This window comes from Nuphar pumila, chromosome 3 (genome assembly GCF_984573655.1).
Source record: "Nuphar pumila chromosome 3, dmNupPumi1.hap1.1, whole genome shotgun sequence".
NCBI classification, from domain to species: Eukaryota; Viridiplantae; Streptophyta; class Magnoliopsida; order Nymphaeales; family Nymphaeaceae; genus Nuphar; species Nuphar pumila.
This window is the reverse complement of record NC_143251.1, coordinates 141,262,028-141,280,124: the sequence shown is the minus strand read 5'-3', so window position 1 is coordinate 141,280,124 and position 18,097 is coordinate 141,262,028. Positions and strand designations below refer to the sequence as shown.

Below are 18,097 nucleotides of genomic sequence, written 5' to 3'. Positions count from 1 at the left end.
GCAAGTGAAAATCACATGATAACTTCAAAAAATTTGTTTATTTGGGAAAACATGGGAAATTTCTCAGCAAATTAAAAATAAGCAATAAAAATTCATAAATTTAAAATTAAAACAAGCATGAAAATATAAGAAAAAAATATTAGAATTGATATATATTAAAATAAGCAACATTTTGAAGTTATCATAAATTTATTTGTATTTTATTTACATGTTAATTTGTCAATATAAATTCAACACATTGTTGGTATTTTTTTTTCATTTATGACCCCAAGAAACCACACCTGGTTGAGTGGCATAAAACTCCGAGGCTAGAACCCCTGCCCCTAGGGCCTATGCTCGGCACCGGCTTACGCAAGGGGTCGCACCGGCGGGAATTGAACCCCAACTGCTCTTATGACAGCTGAGACCCTCTCCAATTGGTATTTGCTACATAGGATTCAAAAGGTTTCTTCCTGTTACAAATAAAAAGAAGAAAAAAAAAATTATAATGATAATTATCATGACAGGTGATTTGGTATTGTTTCTTTGCCAATCGACAAATTAATAATTATAACAATGTGACTGATAACACTGCCGAGGTGGTATCCCATCTGGTAAGTGGGGTCCTGTGTCAAGCTGAAGGCCCAGGATTGAATCCCTCTGCCACATGGGGGTGGCTGTTCTTCTGGTAGGATTCTGCCTAACCCCAGCTTGCCTTTAAAAAAAAAACAATATGGCTAGTAATAAGGATTACGTCATGCTCGTATTATCAAATATCAATGTAGGTCTATACGGGCCCAAGCAAATGAAAGTGATGTCATGCTAAATGGGTCGGGTTTGACACGGATCCAACCTATACCATACCCTATAGGGTCAAGGTTTGGTGATAAATAAGAAGGTTTGACACGGATCCAACCTATACCAAACCCTATAGGATCAAGGTTTGGTGATAAATAAGAATGTCCGACCTGAAGGGTCCGATTAATATATGGAGTCAGGTATGGTTTGTGAAATTTCATACCTACCAGACCTGGTCACGACCCAAGTTCCAATTAAGATAAAAAAAAATTCAATGTAAAAATGCTAAAAAAATATTATTTTACTGAGTATGGACCAGGTCTGGTTCATGGTTCATGTAATCCTTATAAGATACGGGTATGGTTTCGCTTATGGTGGGTCCGATTAGACTCGTGTCTGGACCCGATACCATCATCTCAAATCAGGTTTGGGTCTGGTTCCACCTGGGTCCAACCCAAACCCTAACTCTACTCTTTATCCTAGAAATTAAAGCCTTCACTGACAGCAACATCTTAATATGAACAACATAATTTAAGGCTTAAAATCATTTCAAGGTACTGCCAAGCATTCTGGGACCCTTAACTTAGACATGGCCCTGGATATCTTGTCCAGATTCGGTACTCACAATAATTTCAATACTAATAGTTGTCTAAGAAGTTACAAGAAAATAAATAAATAAAAAGTTGCAGGCTATGTCACAGGGACGTGCCATTTTGGGTCTAGTGTCCAAGGGACTATATACAACACAATGGACATGCCACATGACATGTTAGGACAATAATCTATTATTTTTAATAAATTTTTATTATTTTTTGCAATTTTTACACTAATAAATAAATTTAATATATTAGAATATCAAAAATAAGTTTTAATCAATCAAAGAATTACAAAATCCATGTCTTTGTGTCCTATTTTTTTTAAAAAATTGTGACTTACATCTCATGCATATTGATTCATGGTTTGTGTATGTATCTTTGTAACATAGATTCCAAATTTTCAAGTAAAACCTTGAGATGAGATAGCCAAGTTACATGGTAAGACTAGGCTTGAATGCTAAATGATGCAGGAGCAGAGACAGATTTAGAAGGAAGAAGAAAGACAAGAAGAAGCTCGAGGAGTATTAGTTGCAGAATCCCATTTGAATCTAGATAAGCTTATTTGAATTTTGGATTTATCCAAAAATCATCACAGTTTAGGGTTTTCTCTTCCAAGTATAAATATATTGTGATGGGATTTGCAATTAGCTTGATTGATTAATTACTTATAACATTAATTTTCTTGTCTTTTCTCTTTTTAAACCTTATTCATTGTTTTGTATGTAGTTTAGTTTGATGCAAATCTGTTACCGGATTCACAAGAAAACAAGGAATAAGGTTTAGAAAGATAGAAGGAAAAACAAATTCGGAGTAATTAAACAACAAAGCTAATTACAAATCTCATACCAATGTATTTATACTTTAAAGAGAAAACCCTAACCATATGATGTATTTCAAATAAATCCAAAATCCAAAAAAATTCATGTAAGCTTATCTATATCTAAATCAAATCTTGAGAGTAATACTGTCATAGCTTCTTCTTGCCTTTCTTCTTCTCTATTCCTTCTTTGAAGGTTCGGTGGATAGTTTAATCCATGTACCAATTTAAACTATAGGAAGGTATGCAAGATAATGATTGTTGGAAGAAGAAAAACTAAAATATAACAAGCTGAGGCGGCGTCCCTTTCATATTAAGCAAGTCCTTGCTGAGGATTTTCAACCATGCACATAAAATTTAGGGTTTCCTAAGCGAGTGAGGTTGAAAAAATCACAAGCAAAATAGTTGCACTCTTGTATAGCGGCAGTTTTTTACGGCCATAAGGTCCCATCGAAAAATGAGACTTTTAATAACAACAAAAAACTGCCTCTAAAGAGTCTAAAATGCACAAAAAGTGCATTTTAGCATTTTCTTTTATGTTTTTTGCACTGGCCATCCATCAAGCACTGGGATGGATGGCCAGGGTGATCCCGCATGAAGCTGCACACCTAAGGGTTACACAACTACCACTTTTTCTCTATATATATATATATATACTTCAACCAACTAGAGATTGGTGTTTGGAGGTAGGTAGGGTGGAGAAGACCAAGAACTGATCTTCGATAGCTATCTTTAGCTATAACATATCTATCTAAACGTGATCTAATTCAGAAATTTCGACTGAATCGCCGACAATCTTTTGCTTGATTTAAAAAATTCATGTACCCAACTTTTGAAAATAAAGACCGTTAAAATTCATACAAAATACCATTTTAATCTTGGGTTGGAAAAGGCGTGTTTTGCTTATTTTCACTAAAATTTGTTTTAGTGATTTTTATATGTGTAACTCACGGCTAATTTGAGTTACTCCTACTAAGGTCTTTATTTAACAGTTTAAATTGAAAGTTGGGCATGTTAAAACGTGGGACTCTTTTTGAAATATCAGGCCTTTTTTTTCTGGTTCTGTCCCATTAGGCCTCATAGTTTGAAGTGTTTTATGATAGATCTAAACTGTTAATTTAGTGAGAATTGACTCTTGATCATGTTTTATTGATGAAAAAATATATTTTTATGTGCCAAAAAAATTCGATGCCTTCATAACCATTGCTTTTTTATCACCGAAAAAACCTGTATATGTACAGGTCTGATTCCGGCGATCCAAAAGCAGATTCCCACTAAACAAAACCTATAGATCACATCTATGGTGTTAGATGTAAGAAAAAATATCAAAAACTATGATTTTTGAAAGGGCCGAGTCATCAGCCAATGGAATGTACTAACCATTTTCAAAATCAATTTCAAAAATGTTTTTTGGCAAATATGATCATACGGATGTGATTTTCATAGTAAAAAACCTAAAAACCTGCTCTTGCAGCAAATGTTTTTGATGTGGACATAGGATTTTATAATGTGCTAAAAAAATCTACAGTTTGAAAATTTTGAAGTTTTGTAGATCATAAAAATCTAATCTATGCATAAAAAAAAGTTCTCAATTCAGTTCTTATATATATTTTATCATGAATATTACATCCATGTTGTCGATTTAGCAAAAGATGCTTTTAAATATGATTTTTAAAAGTAGTTTGGATGGTTTGCATTTTTTTCGTTGGATGGTCCCCTCTCTCTTTCTTTATATATATATATATATATACACACATGAGTAATGTGTTCTTTAGGTCCTCTTTTTTGTTAGGTCTTGTTAGGCTCTTTCAAAAATCATAGTTTTAAGTTTTTTTTTCACATCTAACAGTGTAGATGTGATTTGTAGGTTTTGTTTAGTAGGAACCGACTTTTGAATTGCCGAAATCTAACCTGTATACAGGTTTTCCGGTGATCCAAAATCAATGGCTACGAAGGTACCAGCTTTTTTTGGCTCATAAAATATGTTTTTTTGTCAAAAAAAAACATGATCCAATAGTCGATTTCACCAAAATCGGGCATGATAAACACATGTAACGGTTCAGTTCTGTCATAAAAACACTTAAAACCTATGAGGCAGAACGAGAAATAGAGCCTAATATGTTCAGTTCTCTCTCTCTCTCTATATATATATTTGTGTGTGTTGGGGAGCGTGAAACGAACCTTACGAACGGTTTATATAAGCATGCAATATGCATGAATCATATCACCTCACCAATTCTCAAGAAATTAACAATCGACCAAGCAGACCAAGTCACTAAAAACAGTGCAAAAATTAGTCATGTAGTGGCATATTGTTATATTTATATATTTTTCTTTATATTATTGGTGACACATGAAGATGCTTAAACGGCAGGTTAAATGATAAACCACGCCATCCCTCAAGAATAGTTCATCTCTCAATGAGTCTTCTTTCAAAATACCAACACCAAAAACATTAATTTAATCAATATTGATAATAGCTCCAAAGGGTTTGGCCGCTTTGGCCTGGTGGGATGAGGCTAAGGCCGCTAGACAGGTGGTCTAGATTCAAATTTCTTTGGGGTCACTCCTTGTGCAAGCCTAAGAATGGCGATTCTTTGGGAGGTGAGGGGTAAGCTCATGGAGTTTTACGCTGCCAGTGACCGTAAGTATGACAGACAAAGCAAGCGTGGCTAGGTCTCTGATCCTGAGAGGGGTTTCTTCGTGTAAAAAAAAAAAAATCACTACTGATAATATGCTTAAGAAAAAAAGAAGGAAATTTAAAATAAAACTAGGGATAGAGAAACAACAAAAGTAGGCAAGCACGAAAGAAGACTAGTAGACACGATGAGGGGGAAGATATTTGGTAAGCTGGCGTGTAGTTTCTGAAGTTCAACATTTATTGTCTTCAACTACACTGTTTTTATCTACCTTTTATTAATGAGAGGGGAAGGGGGGAAAGTAGGAAAGCAACCTATCCTGTCTTCTTTCACTCTCACTTCTTAATCGAAGCTCTCTTTTTTTTCCATGCTCATTTCTCAGTGCTGATACTCTGAACCTTCTTTTTTTCCCCCTCCTCCTTTTCATGGTCATCAAGAAAAGCAGGAGACCATTAAGATAAAAAGAAAGATTGGCATTCATGTGGGGAGCTAGTTGAAAACAAGAAAAAAAGAGTGCTGAGAATAGGCCATGGAAGTTGCTCTTCCCTGTACTCAGAATGACTTGAATGATTCATTACAGATCAGAGCCGATAAACATTCATCAAAAAGAAGGTTGGTATTGGGAAATCAGCTTCTTCTCTCTTTCCTCCTTTTAATTTTTGAGGACATTTTTTTTGGTTCCTTGTTGAGATCTAGAAAGGATGGTTCCTTTTTATATGAGTTTTTTAGGACTTCTTCCTCTTATATTTGTTTCATGAATAGTTGAGTACCCATCTAACAGAAAGAGATGGATCTTTTTGTTTTTTAAAGGAAAGGGAAAAAGTTGGATCATCGTGGTTGGTGATTATGTTCTCACTCTTTTGAGTCTTTTTTTTTTTAACTTGTCAGAAAGGTAGTTCCAAAGACTGTTGTTACTGTACGGATTGAATATCCGGCTGGGAGGCAGAAGAGCGAAGGCCCTCCTTCAGATTCGTGGTCTTGGAGGAAATATGGACAGAAGCCTATCAAAGGATCACCTTATCCTAGGTACTTCATTCTTTGATGTCTTTCTTTTTTCCCCCCTCAACAATACTTTAAATAGGCTATCAGATTCATAATTTCTAGTGTCAAACTTGCAAGTTTCATGAGCTTCTTTATGTGATCAAGTGAGACTACACTTACTAGAGTGATTTTGTACTTCATACCACACCATGCAGGTGTTTGTTTCTTTGCTGAAATTTAGCAATGATAACATCCTCTGTTGTCGATGATTTTGTCCCTTATTTCTTTTTCTGCCAGTGAAATAGTTGGAATTTGTTAACATAGTGATACCTTTCATGTCATTATCTCATCAGGAACTATTTCTCCTGTTGGGGGGTCAAAAGATCAATCTACCAAAATTGCTGATTTCATTTAAAATTACCAAGTTAATCTCCTAAATTAATGGTTATTTATTTATTTATTTTTGTTTAGGGGATATTACAGATGCAGCACATCAAAGGGTTGTTCAGCAAAGAAACAAGTAGAGAGGTGCAAGACAGATGCCTCAGTGCTCATTATCACTTACACCTCCTCCCATAACCACCCTGGTCCTGACCCATCCAAACTCCAGCCAAACCCCTCAACTACGGAATCTACACCCCCTCATCCAATTTGCACCCAAACTCTAAAAGAAGAACCCAACTTCACAGAACCTCCACCAGAACCCCTTTTGCTGGCACCCAGCAGCAGCAAAGAGAAATCTAAAGAAGAAGACATGCAACAATATGCAGAAGAGGTTGACAACCCTGAACCACTGAATGCACTCTTTGATGACATCATGACCTTCTCAGCACCCAAAAATGATGAAGAGAATGATTTCTTTGATGAGCTTGAGGAGCTCCCAATCTCCTCCTCATTTACAGGAATGATGAGGAGCAACTTCTTTGATGAGAGGATCCTTCTTCATCCTTCGTACAGTAACTGAAATTTAAAGATAGCAGAGAAATCAATGGGTCATCTGAATATGTATGTATATAAATGTTTCCCTTTTCTACTACGTCTTTCACCTCTTTCTTTTTTATTGTCTTCTTCTCTTGAGAAAGTGAGATTAGTGACTTTTGGCAGACATAGCATTCCATTTCTGATTGTTCTTTTTGGTCTTTAAGGAGTTCTAAACGGACGACATTCAAGAAGACGAGATGGTTTCATGGAAACCATGCAAAAAGATGCTCTTTTAGGAGATCAATGACACCAACTATAGAAAACGAAGAAAGTTAAGAAACTATTTAGGGTCTTTGCTATATATATGATGTACAGTCGACTGTTCATACTATTCAGTAACAAATTATTTTTTATCTTGCCACTGTAGATGTGATCTACATGGTTTATTTAGTAGAAAACATGTTTTGGGTCATAAGATGGTGATGTGTATGCGGGTTAGTTGAGAGTTTCATAAATCAATAGGTTACATTATACCAAGATTTTTTTTTATGATTCAAAAATCATATTTTCATGTTGAAAAAACACGTTCCATAGTGTGATCCCTAGCAAACATGCCACAAATTTTTTTTATAGTTACAAGGAGAAATCACCCCCAGGATCAGAGACCTAACTGCGCTGGCTTTGCCTGCCGTACATACAGTCGCTGTCATGGCAGCGTAAAACATGCCACGTTAACATATTTATGTGGTCAGATTGAATCAATACGGCTTGCATCTATCATTTTTTTTTCAATTAGATAGTACAGATAGTCGTCTGTACGGAATATATATCAGAGGAGCTTATTTGTGGCCACATAAACTCACTTGGTAACATTATCTATATTTGGGGTATAAGTTGATTGTGCGTGAGCAAATTCATTTAGTCCTTGCAATGCATTAGAGTCCAATTTTGAAAGAGCATTTCAACCCCTTACTGAATTTTGTTTTTGGGTAGTACAGTACCAACCTGCTCATATTTATTAAATGCTATTTACTGAGAGAGAGAGAGAGAGAGAGAGAGAGAGAGAGTAGCTCTGTTTGTATTTACTCTTGGGATTAAAGATCGCACAAGGTAGATGGGAGTTGCTTTAATGATATTAATGCAGCTAGAGTGAAACCAAAGGGCTCGGCTTGTCTGGTAGGAGCAGCTACTGCACGTCACTCTGTGTTGGGATGTTGCAGGTTCAAAACCCAATGGTAAAGGGGTATGCCTAACCCCAGCTTGCCTTAAAAAAAAAATGCAGCTGGTGTTAAGTTATTGTTTGTTTTCTATTTAGCGTACTTCAATTCTTTTTTCTGCAGAATCTTCTATGTCAGATAAAGGTGGTTGCCTTTTTTTAACTTTGGGGTTGTCCACTATAGTTGTTGGATGGAAACGGTTCGGATCTGAAACAGCTAAAAACTTGGAGATTCGGAAAGGAATCTCATCCTAAACAGCAGAAAAATTGCAAAACCTGCATCCTAGATCTGACCCATTTGCATCTCTGTGTACTGTTTTTGTTTGTTTTTGCACTAGACATATCTATATCTGAAGTCAAAGACAGCACTGTTCTATTTTTTTCTTGTTAAATAAAAATGATCCTTAAATTAGAGGAACCAATAAATTTTATTAATTTTGCCTCTTTAATTGCATGGTACCCTTGACTCTCTCTCTCACCTTTGATTTCAACATTTGGTGAAATTTTTGTTTAAAATATGGCAACCCGTTTCAGTTTAATCTTTTGATTTACTTTTATAAGCACTCTTATTTTTATTATTCTCACCAAATTACGTGCGTAAAAGAAATTTACTTTGCGCAACGATATACAATTTTTTCAGCTTGAGCTTGTGAAATTTACTAGTACCAGTAAAAGAGTTTTTTTCTTGCTATGTCAAAATGATTTGGGGACTCGTGGATGCGGGATTCGAATTCAACTTGAAAGTTAAAAAAAATGACACGATGACAGAATTTTTAAAATTTTTCAACCAATAAAAAATAATTTTAAAAGTTTTTAACTTTAAAAACAGCCTTTTGATTGAAATAAAATTAAAATATAATAATTTTTTTAAATATTACAATACTGTTATATAATGATTTGGGCATGTCTGAGCATGTCACCAGGGACATGCTGCCAAAATGATGTGTCCCTGTAACATAGGCCATTTCCCGATAAATAGGAGCAAATTCTTTTGGAAGCACCCATTTTTCCAGATTGTTGAGAAAAAGATGGGAATTTTCAGCTGTATCCTGTTTTTTTTTTATTAGTGGATTATCCAATAAAATAAAAAGAAGTAATGGTAAGGAGCCCGATATATTAACCTAAGATGAGTGTGGAGAATATTCAAACCAATGTCACAAATCAAAAAAATGATCTTACTGTACGGCAAATATGATGTATTTTTTGAAATGCTCTGTAATTTTTGCTAGTTTTTCTCATCTTCAAAATCGCAAATATCTGGTTTTCAAAGACCTTTTTACCATTTGCGTATGTGATTTCTTAAATATATGCGAATTTTATTTAAAAAACGTGACTATTTTTTACATAACAGTCTCTATTCTCAGATCTATATCTCTTTGATCCAACTTTGAAAACTTATTTTTCTCTGTTGTTGAAAAGTTGAGAGATAGGTTTATGTAACAATTGTGAAAATGTAAGTTTTTGATATCAGATTAGAGAGATACAAATATGAAAATAGAGATTGTTCTACAAAAAATAGTCACATATTTGAAAGAAAATTCATATATATTTATGAAATTACATGTGCAAAGGGTAAACAAGTCTTTTCAAATCCATACATTTGCAATTTTGGATACGAGAAAAATATAAAAAATTATAAGGCATTTTGGAAAACATGTCAAATTAGCTGTACAAATCATTTTCCGAATCTTGTTCTCATGTGTTTGTTGAGAAAACATTAACATGGAAAAATATATATGTATGAATAGCACCAACGGGGTTGTATAACTGGTGGAGCTCTGCCTAAAAAAAAGATTATGAATATTAGGGAGTATGTAAAAATGCTTTTGTCATGTTGATATCAGATTAAACAAACGGTATTTTCCAAAAATATATGATCTAGTGATTTTCTTGGCATTATATACCGTGATAAAATCATGATATTTTCAAAATTAGCCGATATTTGTGACATAGGTTCAAACAAGAGAATCTAATATATATATATATATATATATATATATATATATATATATATATATATATATATATATATATATATATATATATATATATATATATATATATATATATATATATATATGAGAACTGAACATACTAGGCCCCATTTTCGGTTTGCTCCATAGTTTTGAAGTGTTTTGTGATAGATCTGAACTGTTAGATGTATTTAGCATGCTCAATTTAGTAGGAATCAGACTCTTGGATTATGTTTTTTTTAAGAAAAAAACATGTTTTTATGAGCCGAGAAAAATGTGTACCTTTATAGCCATTGATTTTGGATCACTGGAAAAACCTGTATAAACTCAGATTTGGGTGATCCAAAATGCTGGTTCCCACTAAACAAAACCTATAGATCACATCTATGGTGTTAGAAGTGAAAAAAAAAAACCAAAAAATTCAATTTTGAGGGCACCGAATTGGGCAGAATGAAAAAGCGGGCAGAACCAGCGAATTACCAGCAACATCCCACCACAAAGAGACGTGCACTGACAGCTCCTACCAACCACACAGAGACCCATTGATTACCCGAATGCATATATGATCATCAAGAGGATGTAACAATTAACACAAAAATAAGTAATGTAGTGACAATTCTATAAATGCTGGACATTGCCAAAGATAGATGTTCATCAAGAGGATGTAACAAGGTACAATTAGCCTCCCTAAAAAAATTAGGCCAAATTAAACCATACATCAGGAAGTGTATGTGTAGGGATGGCAGTGGGGCGGGGCGGGGCGGGGCGGGGGACAAGGTCTCCACCCCCTCCTCGCCTCAAGATTTTATCCTCCACCCCCGCCCCGTCTCCTCGGCGGGGATGGATTTTATCCTCCACCCCCGCCTTCATCCCCGTTTCATGTCCTCCATCCCCGGTTCAAACGGGGATGAGGCGGGGCGGGGCGGGGAAAAGTGCACTTCCATCCCCGCCTTCACCCCCGACGGGGATGGATTTTAACCTTCGTCCCCGCCTCCATCCCCGGTCCAAACGGGGTGAGGCGGGGCCCTGCTTTCCCCCGGTCCACTGCCATCCCTAGTATTTGATGCCTGAAGTGGGAGTGAGGAAGCTAGTGTTAAAAAGTAGCTTGAAGCCTAATTCATTTTGGAAGCTATTATGAAAGCATGTGCCAGAAAAGAAACATGAAGGAAAGGACGAGGAAAAGAACACAAAATAAATATTAACATCAAAAATACAAAAAATAAGAGAGAAGCAAGACCAAAACAAAAGAGAAGCAAGAGGGAAACACACTTCACATTGCATGGGAAGCAAGTTTCCCACTTCTTCTGAGGAAGTGTGACTCTTCCCACTTAGAAAGCATGCTTCCCCACCCCTAAGGCCGAACACTAGATCACACCTCTAAATCTCTAGCACCAATTACAAGACTTTGATATTACTCTAGTAACTTGGATTCTTTGAAACTGAAAGAGAACCTGAAGAAGCTCGTCCTAAATCAATCTTGGTCGTCCACCACGGTTTGTGAATGATATTTTATTTTTTCGAAAGAGAAAGCTGGGGTTCCTGCCAGACAAGCAGATTCCCACCAGTTATACAACCATACCATTGAGATTCGAACTTGCAACATCCCAACACTAGGTGACGTGAACCAACTGTTCCTGCCAGACAAGCAGAGCCCCCCCTCCCGATGGTTGTGAATGCATCCTTGGTAAAGGTGAAATACTGAACGCATACTTTTTTTTTTTTGAAAGGCAAGCTGGGGTTAGGCAGACCCCTACCAGAACAATGTAGCAGAAGGATTCGATCCTGGGCCTTCAGCTTGACACAGGGCCCCGCTTACCACATGGGATACCACCTCGGTGGTAATACTGAACGCATACTTGATAAAGAAGGAATGACTAGGTAGGCAACCATCAGCACTTACCAGCAAAATCAATGCTGCAGTAGGATGCTCTACACATGCATAACCACTCCTACCTGTGGGTTATATAGGGCTATCAACGGATCTAGTATCCAACCCATCAGGGTCCACTTGAACCGATCCGAGTAAAAAGTGCTGGAAATTGGTTTCAGGTCACATCGGGTCGAGAAAATGAAATCCCAAAACCAACATGATTTAGTATGTTTAGAATATATCTATTGATACAATCAGAGAAGAAAACACTAAGGTTTAAGGTCACCAACGGGGGGGGGGGGGTAGGAGTAGCTAGTGCACAGCACCTTAACTAGTGGGGGTCTGCCCTAACCTAGCTTGCCTATCAAAAAAAGAAAACACTCAGGTCAGCCAAGTTAAGTCAGATATCCACAGAAATCATAGCCCAACCCGACTCACATGTTCTCTGGCCGGGGTTAAGGTTGGCCCCAATAACATTCAGGTTAGCATTTATTATACCCATACCTGGAAATCTGGGTCCAGGTCAGGCCGGGTACCCAAGACAAATCTGGCCCATTGACGGCCCTGATTATGAAAAAGACTCTTTTGATGTATACATTGGGTTATATTAAGATCAAACTATCATAACCAAGGGGTATCCGGTTCTAATCTCAAGGGCTATCCCCCACTTTTATGAGGCCCACCAGTTAATTAAGTTAGATTATGGTCAAGTATAATTTAGGTTACATTGTGGTCTAAGTATAGTTAGATTTAAATTCTGTAAGAGTCCGCCTTTGTTCGCTTGTGACTTACATTGTAAAGTTGCGTCTAGAGTCTGTTTTGCTTTCGTTGAGCCTGATGTAAGTTGTTCAGTTCATGTTAATCAATATCTCGAATGGACAACCCGTATACTTGAATTGTACGAGGCCTACGGGCTAAATTGTAAATGAATCAAATGCGTTGAGCTTTCTTTTGTTCACCCTCATTGTGATTGCAATTCTTCTTCCTATATTTTCTCTTGCTCTCTGATTATAAGCTTTTGCAACAGGCAAGCGAACGATAAGTAGGCTTGCAGTGGTAAGGAAGGACCGTCGCATCGTGCTGGCCTATTGAAAGAAATAAGCCCGTGATAAGTGATATCAGAGTCCGTTCTCGTGCTTGGGAAAGGACTCCAGAGTCATTGTCGACAAACATGCCGACATGCTACGATTTATGAGCAAGACATCGCAGTGCCCTATCAAAACTTGCGTAACACCAAAGGCAAGATAGTTGTGGAAGCTAAGAAGATGAGTTCACCTCGGGGCCAAAAGCATATGGCTGCAACTGTCAACAGGCTGGTGGAAGATATGGCTTCACACGAAGAAGTGATTTTACTCGCAGTTGAATAATTCGGTTGACTGGATGATGTGGTTGTGAGTCTACAAGAGCAGATGATCTTACTGGTAAAACAGGTTACTTCATTGACAACAATAGTGGCTAACTTGCAGACTAAAGTAGGAAAGCTTCAGTTGAAGAATCACACATTTCAGCGGACAGTGACCCTAAATGAGAGAAATGGTGAGAGACCATCAATGATTGATGTGCCAAGACCAACAAAGTTCAATGGTTCCCGCGACAGCAAGGCCATTGAAAACTTCTTGTTCAAAGTAGAAGACCACTTGGATATTCAGAATGTGACACTTGAAGATCTCGGGATCAAGGTTGCAATAGCCTTACTGGATAAAGATGCTATCGCTTATGGAGGCAGAAGCGCAGTGACATGGAGAGGGGTCAATGCATGATAGACACCTTTGACGATTTCAAAATTAAATTGCACAACTACTTCATGCCGATGAATGCGTAAAGATAAGCTTATAGAATGATGTCAGATCTTAAACATACTGGTTCGTTGCAAGACTATGTCAGAACATTCCAGAAGCTTATGCTTGAGGCACCTAACATGCTAGATGAGGATAAACTCAACTGGTTTATTGTGGAACTTCAGCCATGAACACAGTTCGAAGTGAAAATGAGTAACCCCAGTACTTTAGAAGATGCATACGTGTCGACCGAGCGCTTAGCTGAAACTCAGTGCAAGCCCTTCACCCCATCAACCAAGGTCGAGAAGAAGCCTGACTACGAAGGCAAGAAGGATGAGCGACGCAACAACAAAGGTGAGGCATCGACATCCCACCAGTTTGATAATAAGCAAAACTTCAAGAAATATAACAACAATGAGGGAGCAATTGTTACTTGTTGTTTCTATGGAGATAGACATATCGCATGGCAATGCCTAAAGTGCCTCGTGAAGGACAACAGACAAGCTAATACAGCACAGGTCAAGAGCAACGAAACTAAGACTATGCAACCATGGATGAGAGCCATGCGTTCGATCAACGCAACTAGAAGTTGCACAGTTGAGAACATGTAGGTTAACAAAGAACTAATGTATCTCGAAGTTATTACGAATGAAAAGTCTACTTCAGCAATGATAGACTCCGGGGACACACACAACTTCGTTTTGCGGGAAGAGGCAAAGCGGTTGGGCTTGAAGCCCAGGCCAAAGCAGAGGACCATCAAAACAGTGAACACTAAAGCCAAGCCCATCATTAGTGAAGCAAGAGATATGACTATCCAAGTGGAAAGTTAGACCGACAAAGTTAACTTTTCTGTGATGCCCTTGGATGATATTAAGATGATTCTAGGTATGGAGTTTATGTGAAGCCAAAATGTTATGATGTTGCCAAAGTTTAACACATTGACGATTATGGGGCCAAACTAGTCACACACAATTCAGTGCCTTACTCAGAAAGGCAAGACTTCAATGTTGTCGGCAATGCAGTTAAAGAAAGGTGTCAAGCGTGAGGAACAAACATTTTTAGTTGTCATGCACGAAGGAGAAGAGAAGGTGCAAGCAGCAATGCCACCGACCATTGCTCCACTGTTGGAGGAGTTTCGGGGGGTGATGCCTCCAAAATTACCCAAGCGTCTACCACCAAGATGCGAGGTCGACCATAAGATTGAGTTGACCCCAAGAGCGAAGCCTCTCATAATGGTTTTATACCGCATGGGGCCAGCTGAGCTGAAAGAGTTGCGCAGGCAGCTAGACGAGATGTTGGATGCATGCATCGTTCGTCCATCCAAAGCTCTGATCCTATTTCAGATGAAACATGACGACTCCAAAAGGTTATGTGTGGATTACCGTGCTTTGAATAAGGTTACGGTAAAGAACAAGTACCCGTTGTCACTGACAATGGACTTGTTCGATCAGCTAGGCATTGCCCATATCTTTTCCAAGCTAGATCTGTGATCGGGTTACTGGCAGGTGAGGATTGATGAAGATGATGAGCCGAAGACAACTTGCGTTATCCGCTATGGTGCTTACAATTTTTTAGTAATGCCATTCAGGTTGACGAATGCTCCAGCCACGTTCACGACTTTAATGAACTAGATCTTCTAACCTTACTTAGATAAGTTTGTAGTAGTCTACCTGGATGATATCGTGATCTATAATAGCAATATGAAAGAACATGTCAGGCACTTGCGAACAGTATTTTAGGTGCTGAAGGAGAATGACCTCTGTGTCAAACAAGAGAAGTGTCTCTTCGGGTAGGAGGAGATCATTCCTTGGCCACGTTGTGGGGCGTGATGTGCTGCGTATGAATGAGCAAAAGATAAGGGTCATCCAGGAATGGGTTCCGCCAAGTAAAGTGTTAAAGTTGTGATCATTCTTTGGTTTGGCAAACTACTATCGACATTTCATCAAAAGTTATTACCTCATTGCTGCTCTCCTTATATATTTGTTAAAGAAAATTCGAGTATGGCTCTGGACAGGAGTGTGCCAAGATACCTTCGATGACTTGAAGAAAACCTTAGTGAGGGAGCCAGTGCTACGACTGCCTGATCACTTAAAACCCTTTGAGGTTCACACAGACGCCTCAGACTTTGCTATCTGCAGAGTTATTATGCAGGATGGTCATCCAATTTCATATGAGAGACGAAAGTTGAAAGATGCAGAGAGGCGCTATACAATACATGAGCATGAGATGACAGTCATCGTATGTTGCCTCAGAACCTGACGACACTATCTTCTGGGTATTGAGTTCGTCGTTAAGACGAACAATGTTGCAACGAGCTATTTTTTGACGTAGAAGAAGCTGGCACCAAAGCAAGCTCAACGATAAATGTTTTTGGCCGAGTTCAACTTTTCCTTCGAGTACAAGGTTGGAAAGACCAATGTTGTGGAGGATGCCTTGAGTCATAGGGTTAAACTGGCAGCTGTGCATGAGGAGCCTTCTGAAGTGCATTTGGAGGGTGCATTGTTGAGCCGCATCCACGAAGGTACGTAGCAGGATCCGACAACACAATACCTTGTTTCTCTGATGCAGACAAGAAAGACTCGACGATTTTGGCTACAGGACGACCTTCTCGTGACAAAAGAGGAATGCGTCTTCGTGCCGCGATGGAAAAGCCTCCGCCGAGAACTGTTTAAGGAGTGTCATGATACACTATGGGTCGGCCATCCTATTCAAGAGCGAACCTTAGCACTCTTTGAGCGTGGCTACTATTGGCCGCAAATTATAGATGATGTGGAGGGGTATATGTGAACATGCCTCATCTGCTAGCAAGATAAGGGGACAAACCAGAAGACTATCGATCTCCTTGAGCCTCTACCAATTTCAGAACATCCTTGGGATAACATCTCTATGAACTTAATTGTTAGTCTGTCAAAGGTAGAGGACCTTAGTTCTATCTTGGTTGTGGTGGATCGTTTATCAAAGTATGTCACCTTCATCTCAGCTTCAAAAGACTGCCCTATAGAGAAGACTGCAGAGTTGTTTGTAAGATATGTGGTGAAGCACTAGGGCATACCAAAGAGCATTGTGAGTGATCACGATGCTCGCTTCATGGGCAAGTTCTGGCGTGAAGTATTTTGACTATTTGGCTCTGATTTATTATTTTCAATAAGCTTCAATCTATAAAAAAATGGGCAAACAGAGCGCATCAACAAGATATTTGAGTAGTACCTTAGACACTTTGTTAGTGCCAATCAAAAAAGCTCCTTGACGTAACACAATTTTGTTACAATCTGCATAAGAGCGAGTCTTCAGGCCACAACCCGTTCGAGATCGCCACGGGGCAATAGTCACTGATCCCGCACACTCGTGTCACACAAGAAAAGGGAAGGCCATCCTTCACATATCAGTTTGTTCGCGACTCGCACAAGCAGAATGAGTTGACAAAGGTGTTCCTACACAAAGCAACAAAAAGAATGAAGAAGTGGACGGATAAGCATCATCGGCCCACTGAGTTTCAAGTTGAGGACCAAGTGTTGGTGAAGTTATATTCAGGTCACACAGGCATCTTTCGTGGGCGACATCGCAGATTGCTCAGAAAGTATGAAGGACCCTTCTCCATCACACAGAAGGTGGGCAAGCTGGCGTACACGATGGAGTTGCCCCCAGACTTCAAGTACACCCGGTGTTTCACGTGTGCAACCTCAAACAGTTTCATACAGATGACGGAGATTTAGAATGTAGCGTGTCACAACGCACTCCCATCATGCAGAGAGCACCGACAACACAACGAGCCGAGAAGCACCTCAATCAGATCCTTCACCACAAGGTCAACTACTTGGGCGAAGCAAATAAATACTTAGTGCAGTGGGAGAAAACATCATAACCTACGTGGGAGCCAACTATTCGGATAAACAGCCGCTACTCGACTGAAGTCAGGGCTTAACATGAAACAAATGGCATCGAGGACGACACATGATTTGAAAGGGGAGAGAATGTTCCCTTGTGACTTACATTGTAAAGTTGCGTCTAGAGTCTATTTTACTTTCGTTGAGTACGATATAAGTTGCCCAGTTCAGGTTAATCAATACCCTGAAGGAGCAACCCGTATACTTAAACTGTAATAGGCCTACGGGCTAAATTGTGAATGAATCAAATGCGTTGAGTTTTCTTTTGTTCACCCTCGTGATTGCAATTCTTTTCCCTTCATTCTCTCTTACACTCTAATTACAAGCTTTCGCGACTGGCAAACAAGCGATAAGTAAGCTTGCGACGGTAAAGAAGTATCGCCGCACTGCGCTGGCCTATTGAAGAAAATAGAGTCGTGACCGCCTTGGCCCTGTTGGTTAACATGCCATGGTTGACCATGTTAACACATGGGTTCATGCGTTGAGGAGAGAGGTGGGCTCACTCTCTCTCCAACGCATGAACCGCCCAACAGTGGGCCTATCCAAATGAGGCACATTCAAATGTGCTTCATTTGGATAGACATGGAGTGATTCAGGAACAGATTTCTTCTTCTCTCCTTAGAGAGAAAATTGGTAGCTCGCCTA

General features: G+C 38.7%; 1 protein-coding gene across 2 annotated transcripts; it reads left to right on the top strand.

Annotated features, from left to right (window-relative positions):
- The first annotated feature begins 5,218 nt into the window (after nucleotides 1-5,218).
- LOC149844141 (WRKY transcription factor 22-like) lies at nucleotides 5,219-6,982 on the top strand. 2 transcript variants are annotated; one of them, XM_090002076.1, is made up of 4 exons: nucleotides 5,219-5,441; nucleotides 5,718-5,855; nucleotides 6,282-6,815; nucleotides 6,956-6,982. In XM_090002076.1, the coding sequence occupies exons 1-3, from the start codon at nucleotides 5,359-5,361 to the stop codon at nucleotides 6,772-6,774; spliced, it is 714 nt and encodes a 237-aa protein (XP_089858202.1). In that variant the 5' UTR covers nucleotides 5,219-5,358; the 3' UTR covers nucleotides 6,775-6,815; nucleotides 6,956-6,982. The 2 variants fall into 2 exon arrangements, with proteins under 2 accessions (XP_089858202.1, XP_089858201.1); XM_090002075.1 differs by having other exon boundaries at nucleotides 6,282-6,982.
- The last annotated feature ends 11,115 nt before the right edge of the window (nucleotides 6,983-18,097 follow it).

Bases quoted from the DNA above. Each gene is read 5' to 3' on its own strand.
- LOC149844141 (XM_090002076.1), top strand. From the start codon at position 5,359: ATGGAAGTTGCTCTTCCCTGTACTCAGAATGACTTGAATGATTCATTA. The intron at 5,442-5,717 runs GTTGGTATTGGG...TTAACTTGTCAG, and splicing joins AAACATTCATCAAAAAGAAG to AAAGGTAGTTCCAAAGACTG. The intron at 5,856-6,281 runs GTACTTCATTCT...ATTTTTGTTTAG, and splicing joins AAAGGATCACCTTATCCTAG to GGGATATTACAGATGCAGCA.